Source organism: Budorcas taxicolor, chromosome 6 (genome assembly GCF_023091745.1).
Source record: "Budorcas taxicolor isolate Tak-1 chromosome 6, Takin1.1, whole genome shotgun sequence".
Lineage (NCBI taxonomy): Eukaryota > Metazoa > Chordata > Mammalia > Artiodactyla > Bovidae > Budorcas > Budorcas taxicolor.
In genome coordinates, this window is record NC_068915.1 from 110,585,103 (window position 1) to 110,600,331 (window position 15,229).

General features: G+C 47.0%; 1 protein-coding gene across 1 annotated transcript in view; it reads left to right on the forward strand.

Moving 5' to 3' along the window:
• CC2D2A (coiled-coil and C2 domain containing 2A) overlaps positions 1-15,229 on the forward strand; it is a 122,414-nt gene that overhangs the window by 85,399 nt on the left and 21,786 nt on the right. The window contains exons 22-28 of the mRNA XM_052642041.1: positions 631-722; positions 4,369-4,536; positions 7,376-7,481; positions 7,842-7,951; positions 8,889-8,985; positions 9,864-9,962; positions 14,085-14,261. Coding sequence (XP_052498001.1) covers positions 631-722; positions 4,369-4,536; positions 7,376-7,481; positions 7,842-7,951; positions 8,889-8,985; positions 9,864-9,962; positions 14,085-14,261 — 849 coding nt within the window. The remainder of the gene's footprint in view (positions 1-630; positions 723-4,368; positions 4,537-7,375; positions 7,482-7,841; positions 7,952-8,888; positions 8,986-9,863; positions 9,963-14,084; positions 14,262-15,229) is intronic.

Consider the following 15,229-nt stretch of genomic DNA (forward strand, 5'->3'; position numbering starts at 1 on the left):
CAAGGCAAGAATTCCAGAGTGAATATCCATTCCCTTCTTCAGGGGATCTTCCCGACCCATGGGTTAAACCCAGGGCTCCTACACTGCAGGCAGATTCCTTCCCATCTGAGCCCCCAGGGAAGCCCTCGTGTGTTTCAGGACAGGTCCTATCTTCTGCAGTTGTTCATTTATTTTTGTTGTTGTTCAGTTGCCAAGTTGTGTCTGACTTTTTGCGATACCATGGACTGCAGCACGCCAGGCCTCCCTGTCCCTCACCATCTCCCGGAGTTTGCCCAGGTTCCTGTCCATTGAATTGGTGATGCCATCCAACTATCTCATCCTCTGTCACCCTCTTCTCCTTCTGCCTTCAGTCTTTCCCAGCATCAGGGTCTTTTCCAAAGAGTCTTCGTTCGTTCAGCTAAATTTTCTGCAGGAATTTGTCCAGATCCTGAGACTATAGCAGTGAACAAAATAGACACCCCTGCCTTAGGGAGCTTACGTTAGCGAGGACAGTTGGTTGATTTACTGTAGGAAGCGGTCAGAGCTGTGATGGAATGTGAAAGTGCCCCCACACGGCGGTGACAGTCGAGCAGAGAATGGTGCAGTTTAGCAAACTAGAACGTTTACATAAAACGTCTTTCTCGCCCTCAGGTTAGAGAATCAGTGATAAATCGTTTCCTCATTGCGAAACACCATTTTCTTCTTTCGGATTTGGTAGTAGAAGAAGAAGTTCCCAATATCAGGTAAAAAAAAAAAAAAATCTTTTTGTTATTTCTTATAAAAATTATTTGTATAGTATTATATTAAATATTCCCTGTAAATGTAAGATTTCTGTCAGTGTATGGTATGCATTTGGCCCCCTAACAGTACTGGAAACTGGTAAAGCCTGCTGAACGCCTGATGTCACATTTTGAGGGGGGATTCTGTTAGCAGAAGTATCACGAGACCCTCTCCATCACATTCCAGTGGACCCCATCTCACCTCCCACCACCCTCAAGGGCACTTCCCAGCCTTGGCCATCTTCCCATTCCAGCCATGTGAAATGTGACAGCATCCTTTCCAGCACATCATCCTCCTGCCTCATCACCTCCCTGGGCCAAGGTCTCCCTCACTCCCCCGTCACAGGGCAGTGGGGTGGCCGAGAATTATCCTGCTGAGATTCTGAGTGGCAGGGAGAGGCCTGGTTCCAGCACCACCACTGGGAGGCACAGAGCTGCCCTGTGTTTGGTGACAGGTGGGCAGGAGGGGAAAATGGATATTTACATAGAAGTTGGGAATTGACTCTATTTGTTTGCTAAATCGTCTCCCTATCACTTAGAATAATCCTCAAATGGTCTCAAGTAGAGGCAGATGCATGAAAGATGAAAGAGAACTTTCTATATTGGTGGGCTTGCACAGTCCATTAACTTCATGACCCTTCCTGAGGTTAAATCTCTTGGTCTCCTGAAAGGGCTTCCCTGGTGGCTCAGCTGGTAAAGAATCCGCCTACAATGTGGGAGACCTTGGTTAGATCCCTGGGTTGGGAAGCTCCCTGGAGAAGGGAAAGACTACCCACTCCAGCATTCTGGTCTGGAGAATTCCATAGACTGCATAACCCATGGGGTTGCAAAGAGTTTTTGCTCAAAGTCACAAAAAGTCTGTGGACATATGTCGCAAAGTCGTTGGACATGACTGATGGTCTCCTGAAAAGGTTGTTTCCTATGCATGGACTTCCTCTCTGCCACCCAGTTGGCAAGGAGACAAAAAACTGGTGCAGTCCATGGGAGCCCCTTTTCCTGGCTTTGCCTCCATCCTCATAGAGAACGGAGGCTGTGCCCACAGAAAATTCATGCAAAGTGAAAGTGAAGTCGCTCAGTCATATCCGACACTTTGCGACCCCATTGACTGTAGCCTACCAGGTTCTACCATCCATGGGATTTTCCAGGCAAGAATACTGGAGTGGGTTGCCATTTCCTTCTCCAGAAGATCTTCCCGATCCAGGGATTGAACCCGGGTCTCCCACATTGTAGGCAGACACTTTACCGTCTGAGCCACCAAAGGAAGTCCTCTCCATTCCAGGCCCACAGTCCAATCATTGAATGTTTTCTTCTTCAATCATGAAAATTACACTTTAGAATAGATGATGATTTTTCATGCTGTTTTTCCATTTCTTTTCTTTCTTTTTCTTTTTTTCTGCTTTACTTTTCTGCATTAAGTTCTGAAGGCTCAGGGTATGTTCTTTCTTCTTTTCATTTTGGTTTGTTCTTGGCTTTAGATTAAGATATTTCTGTATATAATGGTCCCAGCTACCAAGATGTTCTCATGCTGACTAAGGGGACAGCTAAGTCTTGTGACAGGAGATATCCCTTGGGGAGGGAGCAAGTATTGAGGAAAGCAGGGATATGCTTTGTTACAACCTCCTGGCAAAGGTTTTTCTCTGAGGTTCCCAAGTCTGGGTTAGGCAGGCATCCTGGCAGAGATGGGCTATAATTTGTGAGAGCATGGATGGACTTTTGAGCGCATTCTGTTAAATAGGAAGAGTCAGAGAAAGATAAGATCTCTGGGATTCTCACTTATACGTGGAATCTAAAAGAGCCAAACTAATAAGAACAGAGACTAGACTGTTGGTCACAAGGGGCTGAGGGCAGGGGGGATTGGGGGGATATTTAAGGGTAGAAGGGTATAAGCCTGCAACCAGTAGACAAATAAGTCCTGGAGATCTAAGGTACAGAATAGTGATTATCGTCAACAATATAAACTTCAAGGGTGCTAAGAAACTGGATCTTAATTGTTCGCACCACACACACACACACAAAGAAACAATAATTACCTAAAGTGATAGATAGAGGTGTTGGCTAATACTACCTACGGTGGTAACCATAATGCCATATATTAATGTATCAAATGAGTCTACTGTACACCTTGAACTTATACAGTGTTATATGTCAACTATATCTCATTAAAATTCTAAAATTAAAATGTACGGTATAACCAAAAAAGACATTTGCAAAAATGTAAAATAGTGTCACTCTCCTCACACTCTTGGTTTGGGGAAAGATAATTTTTTGCAATTTTACATCACGTTGTTATATAACGTGCTTATTCTTGTCCCAAATGAGTTAATGAAAAGATGTATGCAGATATTCAAAGAAAAGGTTGGGCTGTCAAGTCAGGGTGATCTGAGCTCACCCCAGCTCCCTCTCTTCCTATTTAGGAGCCTCCAGCAAATTCTATCACCTCTCAGAGCCTCCAGTTTCTTCATATGAAAAATGGGGTAACACCCTTGTAAGGATTAGAAACAGTATACGTAGGCCCCTAGCACTCTGCTTGAACCATAGCGGTGCTGGTAAACGGTAGCTCCTCTGTGCTATTAGAAGGCCTTGGGGGGCTCATGGAACCACAGCCCCCGCGAGTCCCTTGGGAGTCATCTCCCTGGGCTGGCACGTGACTCTCAGAAGGAGGGCTCCGGGCCAGCCTGCTCTTCCATACTCACAGAGAAGAGCAGCGTGAGCGTTGCCAGCCTGAGGCCAGCTCTGCACAGCTGGCATTGCTCTGTGGCTGTCGGGCTTAGCCATTCACATCAGCTTCCTGATACAAAGTCTCCACTGTGTTCTCTTTAGACTCTGGGGCAGAAATAAACTCTCTGTTCCCTGGCCCTTCTGATTCATGGACTGTGTTGCTTTCACCTTCCAGGAAGTGTTCATGGATGTCATCTCAGAGAGCGGTAGAGAGATCCCCCTGGCCCCCCTCCCCTGCTTTCCTCCTGTCTCCATCCCCTCCTTTCTCCAGCGTAATCACTGTGGCATCGTGACCATTGTCATCATCCCAACAGTCACTGTGTTAGGGCATCTGCTAATGCTAAACCCGAACTCAGGGGCTTTGTGTACGTTCCTTGCTTAGTCCTCTCAACAACCCCGAGAGGTAGGTATTAATATTCCATTTTACAGATGATGAAACCGAGATGGCAAGAGGTGAAATGATTTGCCCAAGGTGAGCAGGACGCTATGGCCTGGAAATACAGGCCCTGAAGTGGGTCAACGAGGAAGGTGGAAGGAAGCATTCGGTGTTGCAGGACTGGCAGGAGCAAAAGCAGACAGTTGTCGAGCTCAGGCCACGGTTGAAGGGCTGGGGAATGAGCCAGGCAGAGGGCAAGCAGGAGGTGCAGGGCGGGGCCCAGAAGCTGAGTTATCTGCCTCGGCTCAGAAGCTGCTAAAATATACGTTCATCATTTACGCAGTAGATCTGCCCCATCTTGGGAGACTCTCTTGACAATTCCCACCTCTCCTCAAAGAGACAAAGAGTTTTTCAGGGGCCCATGAGGGACCTTGGGGCAGAGTGTGGGAAGGTGTGTCATGAACTTTCCCAATCTTTCTTTGCCCTAGACTCCTAACTCTGTTCTGTAATCATTAGCATTTTGGGCCTGAGCCTTTTCAAGCTGGCAGAACAAAAGCGACCACTGAGGCCAAGGAGAAAAGGCCGGAAGAAGGTGACAGCCCAAAACCTGTCCGACGGAGACATAAAGCTGCTGGTGAACATCATCCGGGCTTACGACATTCCGGTGAGGAAGCCGGCGGCAAGGTGAGAGCCCTCCGCGCCGGCCTGGGATGGGAGGTGCAGGATTCCGCCTCTTCGCAGTGTGCTCACTCTCATCATTAACAGGGCTGTTGCTCTGCGGGGGCTGAGGGGAGGGATGGGGGTGAGGGAGGGCATTCTTGATGATGTCAGGGCCCCATTAGTTCCAAGTAACAGAACCAAGGAGGCTCTAGAGGTAAAGAACCCGCCTTCCAACGCAATAGACGCGGGTTCAATTCCTGGCTCTGGAAGATCCCCTGGAGGGGTCATGGCAACCCACGCCTGTCTTCTTGCCTGGAGAATCCCATGGACAGAGGAGCCTGGTGGGCTACAGTCCATGGGACTACAGAGAGTCGGACACGCAGCACAGCATGACACAACCAAATCAGTCCATTTAGGGTAAAGAGGGTTTTTTTTTGGCTATATCTCATGGAACAAGAGGACAACAGACGCGGTGGAACCACATGGGAGACCAGAGATTAAGGTGGCATCTTCAAAGGCCCTTTGTCTCTCTTGCTTCCGTGTGAATTTGCTTCATTCTTTGTGTGATGGAAGTGAGTCACCCTCGCCGGCTCCACCCCCAGTCATCAGCTCCCCAGAAGGTCCTAGCCCGGGTCGGGTGCTGATCCACATCTAGTTACCTATACTCAGGGGCGGGTTCGCAGGGACCAGCCCTGAAGACGGGGACAGTCCTCAGAGAAGTGGGTGAGAGCTGGGCAGATGCCCCAAAGGTGCATATTCCGGATTCTGAAACATGTGCTGTGAGGACAGAACTGTGACTTCTTTTTGGTCTGCCCAAAGAAAGGAATTATACCCACTGTATTTCATACACTGGGGCAATGGGGATTCCTCAGCCATAAGGAAGTGTTAATTGATTAGCTGTCTCCAACTCTTTGCAACCCCATGGGCTGTAGCCCACCAGGCTCCTCTGTCCATGGGATTCTCCAGGCTAGAATACTGGGATGGGTTGCCATTCCCTTCTCCAGGGGATCTTCCCGTCCCAGGGATCAAACCCGCGTCCCCTGCATTGCAGGCAGATTCTTTCACTGTCTGAGCCACCAGGGAAACCCAACTATAAGTAAGGTGAGCTTAAATTTCTTAGCCCCTTGGAGAACAGAGACAGGACCAAGAATTACTTCTCTTTGCTGGTGCCCTTGCCAATGTGCTGAGGGAGGCTATACCTTATCGCGCATTCACAGTGTTCTAGGCACTACGCTAGGCACTCTCGTATCTATGCTTTCGCTTACTTCTCACTACTATTACTGTCTCCATTTTACAAAAGGGCGATACAAAAGGGCGAATGGAAGCGAAGAGTATGTCGTGGCTTGCCCAAGGGCCTCCAGCCGTCTGATTACAGAAGTGCCCTGTTCTAGCCTGGGCCTCCTTCCTCCCTAGGTTCTTCCCTTTCAATGATCTATCCACTCCCACCCCCCTATTATTTTGCCCTTCTTTTTTTTTTTGCTAACTCTTCTACCCATCACAGAACATCCGATCATCACCAGCTATTCCCAGTGTTTTGTCACCTTTTGTTTTGTAAATGTCTGTCTAAGCTCTTGAATCTGTGCCATAGCCTTGCTTCCCTAAGCCACATCCCAGCCTTTGCATCTTGAGCTCATTAAAGCTCAACTGTGGGGTGAAAAGCTGTTTGTTTGTTTTTTTTTTTAAGAATAGGCAATAGGTATTATTTTTTGTTTCTATGAAGTTTTTTAAGATTTAAACGATTTCATTCAAATCATTACAAAGAAGCATAACTGATCCTATTGTTTTACATTTAGTGTAGACTCATCAAGTCAGCTCAGATACCAACTCTCGCACTAAATCCACCCAAATCTTAGCCCTCTCCCCTTACAACTAAACTAAATAGGATTTTCAGTACTCTCTCTGCTCTCTTATATCCCATGCCCTCTAGTCTAACACATACCCCACTATGTTATGACTATTTGTTTATCTAGTCTGAGCTAAAGTGTATCTTACTTGCTTTCACAGCCCCAGAGTCTAACCAACTGCTAAAGTACAGGAGGTTCTAACAGATGTTTGTGTAATAATGCAGCGGACAGTGTTCCAAACAGGAAGAGGTTTTCTCTGGGAGCTGTTGAGTGGAATGTTCCACTTTCCTTGTCTCGTAGTTTGTCTGAAACCCTTTCTGTGAAAAGGCAAGACAGTCTGGTGCAAAGAGACAAGGGGTACTTTGCCAATGAATGTGAAATACTAGATACACCAGAAAATTCAAAACAAATATGCAAGTGGGTTGTTGGGACGAGGGGGAAGGTGTCTGGGAGAGGATCTCTGGACATGACCTTCATTTCTTCCTTTAGTTCAAAAGAGAAAGAGGATAAGACTCGTAGATCCTAACTTGAGCTAGGAATCACTGACCACCTTTTGCCAGTGATGCCTGGCAGGCCCAGAGAGAGATGTCTCACCTAGGATGTGTAGCTCAAGCTTGCTGGAGTATGAAGGTTCAAAGAACATACAGAGGAAGAGGACCTGAATTGGATGGAGGCAGGGCAGGCTGGTTAGGAGGCTCAGGATTCTGCTACCTGAAAGGAACTGATGCTCTCAGTTATGGGGGAAAGGCACCCACGAGACCATAGAGAGAAGAGGTCTCTTTCTTCTATTCCAGCCAGACATGCAGACCTAAGGAAGGACATTGGAAAGGTTCTGGTTGTCACTAGGTGAGTAGGGAGGACCAGAACATATGAAAAGACTTCTAAAGCATAAACAAGCTTCGCAAGAATGTCTGCTAGGATAATCATCAGCACCCAACATCTTTGGAGAAACCATCTGCTCAGTAACATAATTAGACTTGCCCTGTCATTTATTTCTTCTGTTCATTTTTCCCTCCTAGTAAATTCCACCAGACATCAAGATCTTCAAGGACCTTTACTGAAAAGCACGCTGCTTCCCCGACAACACACAGCCCAGCCCACAGTGCCGACTACCCCCTCGGCCAGGTGAGATACCCAAGTGCTGGATCTCTGCTTAGAATCTTGCCCCTTATGTTTTTTGAATTGCCTAGAAAGTTCATAATCCATTTTCTGTCTCATTTTCTTTGGAAATATACTATTTAGAATCATGTTTTTCCTCTGCTCAGAACAAAATAATTCTACTAACTGTTACAGATTGCTTTCTCTTGATTAAAAAAAAATAGTATAGAAATTTATTAAAAGTATATACATAAATTTCCAAACTTCCAGTTTCTGCTCAGGATTTAGTGAGCTGAAAAGGGTTTCAATCCTAAACTGAAACAAACCAATAACGAAAAATCTAGCTAAACAGAAACTGTACATGTTCTCTCTCTTTTTTTTTTTAAGGCTTTAGTACGTCCTTTTGTAGAAGTTTCATTTCAGCGAACAATCTGCCATACAACCACAGCAGAAGGACCAAATCCCAGCTGGAACGAAGAACTTGAACTTCCATTTAGGTAGGCTTAGTTTCCTCATACCACAAGTGATGCCAATCAAGGGGGAAAAAAATGGGAAAACGTCCAGCTTTTGAAATGTGGATCCATTGTTAGGATACCCCACTCCACTCCAGGCTCTGGTTCCTTAGAGCCCAAGCTTTCCACTCCCTTGACCCCATAGGCCCTACACTGATTTTCTTTTCTTCCCTATCTCCCCAGCTCCGGGAGCCTTAAGTAATTTCAAACCCAAATCGCCTGCATTGCAGGTGATCTCCTACATTTTGGGTTGTTTCTTTACCAACTGAGCCACCTTGGAAACAGAACTAGTTAAGTCCGAGGACAAACAGGAAAAAAAAAAAAAAGAGAAAGAGAGAAATAGATACCACTTTTCTACACAGTATAAGCAAAAAAGAATGAGCAAAGTTCAAGGTCAGTGCTCAGCCAAGCAGATGCAGTGGCCCAGTTTGGCGCCATGCCATGGAGAGGCCTGCTCTGGCCAGGCCTGGCAAAACTCAAAGCAGCTGATGTTGTAGCAGATGAACCTCACCTCATCCTTGGTTAACTGGTAGGAAAAGTGACTGGGCTTCCCTGGAGGCTCAGCGGTAAAGAACTCGCCAGCCAATGCAGGAGGCACGGGTTCAATCCCTGGAGGGGAAGATCCCCTGGAGGAGGAATTGGCAACCCACTCCAGTATTCTTGCCTGGGAAATCCCATGGACAGAGGAGCCAGGCAGGCTCCAGTCCATGAGGTCACAAAGAGTCAGGCACGACTTAGAGACCAAACAACAACAATCCACACTGTAGGGTCCCCGTGCTGGAGGAATCCTTTAACTGAAAGAATTGCCATTAGTCCTCATTTCTTTGCTCATATTCAGGTGTTTGTCCTGTTTGGACATTTGAGTGCTCATTACTTCTCTTTTGCTCCTTTCATGTTCTCTGATCGTGGTGTACATTTGCAGGGCCCCCAACGGGGATTACAGCACCACCAGCCTGCAGTCAGTGAAAGATGACGTGTTCATCAACATCTTTGATGAAGTGCTGTATGACGTCTTAGAGGTGAGCTCAGGTCCCCAAATTCGGGATGTTTGAAACCTGACATGTACGAATGAGGAACGGGAGGAGGGAGGAAGAGAAACAGCTTTTTTTAAAAAAATAATTTTGCTTATTTATCTTTGGCTAGGCTGGGTCTTTGCTTCTCTGCGGGCTTTCTCTAGTTGCAGTGCAAGGTCTTACTGCTGTGGCTTCTCTTGTTTCGGTTCACCGGCTCCAGGGCGTGTGGGCTTAGTTGCTCCACGGCATGTGGGATCTTCCGGGCCCAGAGATCAAACCCGTGTCTCCTGCATTGGCAGGAGGATTCTTAACCACTGCACCCCCAGGGAAGCCTGAGAACCAGCCAGCCATTTTATTTTCAATTTGAGTGTCTGCTATGATCCAGGAATTGTGCTAATTCTTTATTAGCACGTTGCCTTAGTTCTTTATAAGCACATTGTCTTAATTCTAAAATAACCCTGTGAAATAGATCATTGTTTTTGTTGTTGTTTTGTTTTTTCTTTTTTTAATATTTATTTATTCAGTTGGCCGCCCTGGGTCTTAGTTGCGGCGTGTGGGAGCTAGTCCCCTGACCAGGATTGAACCTGGGCCCCCTGTTTTGGAAGTGCAGAATCATACCCACTGGACCACCAGGGAAGTCCCCAAAGTAGACTGTTAAACTCCCAATTTACTGATGAGGAAACTGAGGCCCAGAGAGGTTAAATGACTTTCCTGGTTTTTACATAACTATTAAAATGTGTCTCAACAAGAATGTGACTTATATCTGTTTAACCTAAACCTACTGTGCTTTCAGCTAAAATCCTGCTGCTTTCCTGCTGTCGAGTTACTTATTAAATGACTGTCTGGAGTTGTTAAACAATTATGACTTCCCACCCCTCCTTTAGGACGACCGTGAAAGAGGAAGTGGAATCCACACTCGTATTGAGAGACACTGGCTGGGGTGTGTGAAAATTCCGTTCAGCACGATATATTTCCAAGCAAGGGTAAGCGTCTGAAGTCAGGATTCCATGGCAATGGGGAACTGCTCTATCCAGCTTTCCTGTTACAGCTTTCTTTGTGGAGGTATACCCTTAACACTGGGGCTTCCTTGGTGGCTTAGTGGCAAAGAATCCGCCTGCCAATGGAGGAGATGGGGGCTCGATCCCTGGATCAGGAAGATCCCCTGGAGGAGGAAATGGCAACCCACTCCAGTATTCTTGCCTGGGAAAGCCCATGGACAGAGCCTGGTGGGCTACAGCCCGCGGGGCCGCAGAGTCAGTCGGATACGATTCAGCGACTGAGCAGGAGCACCCTTAACCCTGAGAGGACCGATGCGCAAGGCCACTATTGGGAAGATAAAAGTCACTATGCAAAGCCCTGATCTGTCACATTTGCGTGACTTACTGAACATCTGTCTTCCTGACGTTTAGTAGTTCAGGTGCTGCTTTTCCAATCTGATAGTTTTTTGTTTTAACACTTAAATAGATGTGAAGAAGGTAGGACAAGGTAGAAGCTTGTCAAAAATTACAGGAGTGGAGTGGGATAGATGCCTGAGAATAACTTGAAGAAAACAATCAGGCCAGCTGACGGCCCCTTTAATCAAGCGCATTCCTGTTTCCAGAGTCCCCACTATTTCAGAAAAAACAACGGTTGACTCGCTCAACTAAGTACCATTCTTCAGAGTTCAGCAGTTTTGTGTAAGAGGGTCCATCACGTTAACAGTTCTTGAGTGGCAGAGCAGCTCTAATCTGGGACAGTTCAAGGCTCTGAAATGGTATTAACATCCCAGCATTACATCCATAGCAACAGGAAGCTTTGAGGCAAAGTCGTGCTCATCTCACACAGCTCCAGGGGAGACAGTTTAATCCCACACGTGACGGCCACATAGAACAAATGCTGCCTCGGTCAGAGCCTCAGGCAAGACCCAGAACAAAACTCCGGTCTGAGAGGCTTGAATTGGTTGGAATATCAGGAATCATTTGGCATTGCAATCTTCCCTTGACCAAAGGGACTGTCTATAGGTGATGCCGCAGTTATATGCTTGCCGGAAACTCTATAGTACTTTCCTCTTGGACTAGATTCGAAATGAAAAATAGAATTTAAAGAGGACATCATTTTGCAAATCCTACTGCCCACGTTATTTGGCGTCACACTAGGAACGGTACTCAGAAGTAGTTACTGCAGACCCCTTCTCGATAAAGGAGTAAACTTCTTTACTCTATTCTGGTAACAGCCACACTCTGGTTGAGTCCCCTAGAGGTAAGCACCTCACTGCCTTCTAGGTAAGCTTGCTCTCTTTCCAGTAGCTCTGTCATCAGCTTCTTCTTTAAACAGTGCCATGAGCCAAGCTCCTCCCTGTTGTTGTTGCTGCTGCCTAGTCGCTAAGTCTGACTCTTTGCGACCCTATGTACTGTAGCCCACCAGAGCTCTCTGTCTGTGGGATTCTCCAGGCAAGAATACTGGAGTGGGTTGCCATTTCTTTCTCCAGGGGATCTTCCCGACCCAGGGATCGAACCCACATCTTCTGCATTGGCAGGCAGCTTCTTTGCCACAGACTTGTTTTGCCAGTTGAGTTGTGAGGGTTAATTAAGGTGACAAACTAGCTATATGATATGTGCCTGATAAATACAACTATTTCTGTTATCACTGGGCTTCCCTGGTGGCCCATTTATTTCTATTATTATTACTGCATCAGGATTCTGTTCATTTTGTGTGGCTCCAAACCAAGATCTATGAATAGTGGGTTCCAGGGAGGAACCTGGGTTTCCCAGGTGGCTCAGTGGTAAAGAATCCGGCTGCCAGTGCAGGAAATGCAGGTTCCATCCCTGGGTCGGGAAGATCCGCTGAAGGAGGAACTGGCAACCCACACCAATATTCTTGCCTGGAAAATCTCATGGACAAGGAAGCCTGGTGGGCTACAGTCCATGGGGCCGTAGAGTCAGACACGACTGAGCTACTGAGCACGCACTCACGCACTCGTAGGGACATAACCGGTATCTAGTGTATTGAGGCCAGGAGAGCTGCAAATGCCCTACAACGCCCAGGCCTGCCTCCATAACAGAGCTATCCGGTCCCAACACGGACAGTGCCCAGGGTGAGAAACTCTGTCCTAAGCTCTTACACTTCAGCTGTTTGGGGATGGTGCCCATTGCCTCCTGGCTCATCCGTTATTGCAGCTGAAGCTCGTACGGCACTGTGTTTACTCTCTTCTTCCCCTGCATCCTCTCATCTGCCTGGTTCAGGCTTTAGGGAAGCTCCAAGGTAAGTGTCAGTCACTCAGTTGTATCTGACTCTTTGTGACCCCGTGGACTGTAGCCCACCAGGCTCCTCTGTCCATGGGATTCTCCAGGCAAGAGTACTGGAGTGGGTTGCCGTTTCCTTCTCCAGGGGATCTTCCCGACCCAGGGATTGAACCTGGGTCTCCCACATTGCAGGCAGACTCTTTACCGACTGACCCTCCAGGGAAGACCCACCAAAGCAAGGAGGAAAATAAATGAGAGCTTATTTCATTCCTCTCTAGAGGGCACAGTCACTGAAAACTTCAGTTCTTTCTGTCTTTCTTCTGAGAAATAAATGTTGCAAAAGACTGAAATAAAAATTGGAGTCTTTGAAAATCTGTGAGTCTCAAATTCTAGCCCTGAGTAGTTTTGTGGCACCAGACAGTCTTTCGTAAACTTGATTGTTTTGACTACAAAGGTGTAAAAAGTTCTGCCTTTTTGAACGTCTGTGTAAGTTAGGCCATTTTATGTAAGTGGCTTGTAATTCATTCAGCCTGCATTCGGCCTCCTGTGCATGTACACCAAACCCTGCTGCCTACTGGAGAAGGGTGATACAAGAGGGAACACAGTACGGATTCTGTGTGCAGAGAACAATGATCTAGAAGTATATGATAAATAAGCACACGACAAAGCCTGCCAGATGGTGTCAGTGCAATAAATGAAAGAAGCGAGCTACCTGCGAGGCTGGCGGAGATGACAAAACAAACCACGAAGGAGACAGTATCTGACCTGAGCCTTGAAAAATGAGTCAGATTCTAAAATGTGGAGACAGGGAGCAGGGCATCCCAGCAAAGGGGACTGGCTGCCAGCTAACACTTGCCATGGGCCGGGCATTTTTCTTAGTGTTTTACATCTGTTAATCCACTCAACACACATAATTACCCTACAAAGCAGGTACTATTATTGTTTCCTTTTTACAAATGCACAAGTTGAGCCACTTGGGGTTTAACCCAGGGTTTGAACCCAGGCAACCTAGTGTGGGAAAGATTGAAGGCAGGAGGAGAGGGGACAGCAGAGGATGAGATGGTTGGGTGGCATCACCGACTCAGTGGACATGAGTTTGAGTAAGCTCAGGGAGATGGCGAAGGACAGGGAGGCCTGGCAAGCTGCAGTCCATGGGGTCGCAAAGAGTGGGACACGACTGAGCCACTGAAGAACAACCACCACCTAGTGTTGGTATCAACTTGCACAACTAGTACACGCTCTGCTGAGCCAAGCAAAGCACTAGCACTCAAGGAGGGAGACAGCCTTGCTGAGAGGGCTTAAGGAGACAAGTCCAGAGAGACGGGTGGGCCCTGAATACCAGTCTGAGCAGTTTCTACTGAATTCATCACATCATGGGGAGCTGACTTGCCTTTGAACTTCTGTTGGAAAATTATCAGGATGCTTCAGTTCAGTTCGACTCTTTGTGACCCCATGGACCACAGCACGCCAGGCCTCCCTGTCCATTACCAACCTCCGGAGCTTGATCAAACTCAAGTCCGTCAAGTCGATGCCATCCAGCCATCTCATCCTCTATCGTCCCCTTCTCCTCCCACCTTCAATCTTTCCCAGCATCAGGGTCTTTTCCAGTGAGTCAGCTCTTTGCATCAGGTAGCCTAAGTATTGCAGTTTCCGCTTTATCACCAGTCCTTCCAATGAATATTCAGGACTGATCTCCTTTAGGATGGACTGGTTGGATCTCCTTGCAGTCCAAGGGACTCTCAAGAGTCTTCTCCCACACGACAGTTCAAAAGCATCACTTCTTCAGCACTCAGCTTTCATTATAGTCCTCCAACTCTCACATCCACACATGACCACTCTCACTCTCTCTCACCAGGATGCTTACTAGTTGTATTTTCTTCACAGATCGATGGAACGTTTAAGATCGATATTCCCCCAGTGCTCCTGGGCTACAGTAAGGAGCGAAGCATGATGATGGACCGGGGTTTTGACTCCGTCCGAAGCCTGAGTGAAGGCTCTTACATCACTCTGTTCATTACCTTGGAGCCTCAGCTGGTTCCTGGGGAGTCGGTTCGAGAAAAGGTAACTGTGTAGTCTCTGGAATCCCATATGAGATGTGGATGAAATGTGAGAGAGGCTTGCTAGGCAATGCTTGCATAAAATTAGACTGAACAGATAAGCAGAGGTTTCCTTTCTTGAGCATCTATTGTTACATTCAGAGGGGAGCTTCCAAACCGGGAGAGAGCAGACTATGACTGGGGCCGAGAGGCTGAAAACCAGAGGGCCCTTTGCACTGGGCATTCTCCCCAGGCAACTGACCTCCTACTGCAGGAGTTTTAAGAGCCCTGTGGCCTTCCTTCCTTAAAATGAGGTATCTAAGCTGTCAGCTGCGGCCTTCAGTGGCTTTTCACTGCCCCACTGTGGCTGTAGGTGGCATTTCTCTTAGACCTCTAAAATGCTGGCTTAAGAAAATCCCTCTGAAATGCAAACTCAGCCACTCCTTGTGCATTGAGAGGACCCTGGCGTCCTAAACACGCAGCAGCAGAAACGACCACTCAGGGAGGCCCCTGCAGGTTTTTCAGGAGAGAGAGGCTACTGCCCTAAATAGTAGGGACCATAACCTGGAATTGTTTTTCCGCTCAACAGCAACTGCCAGGATTAGCAGATTAGTCTTCCCTCCACCATCATCCCATGCTGAGCCATACCAGGCAATTTTTCTTAAGTGATTTACTCATGGAATTGTCTAAGAAAATCAGTAGTAACTCCCGAAACTCTTATTTTAACATCCCTACTTGTTTTTAAAACAAAAGTGTTTTAAAGTAGATAATTTCTGTCAATGAAGTCTTCGTCTTATTTTCTTTTTTTCTTTCTTGCTTCTGATAGATGGGTGACATGCTTAAAAAGGTACCATGTATTTTGTTTTGCTGTTCATCAGTCAATGGTTATTGAGCTTTAATCACCTGCTTCTGTCCTCTGCCTCGTTATAGAAGCTGCTGGGTCCTAATGTATGTGTCATCCCTTGGCCAGGAACTACAGGCATCTGCAATTCA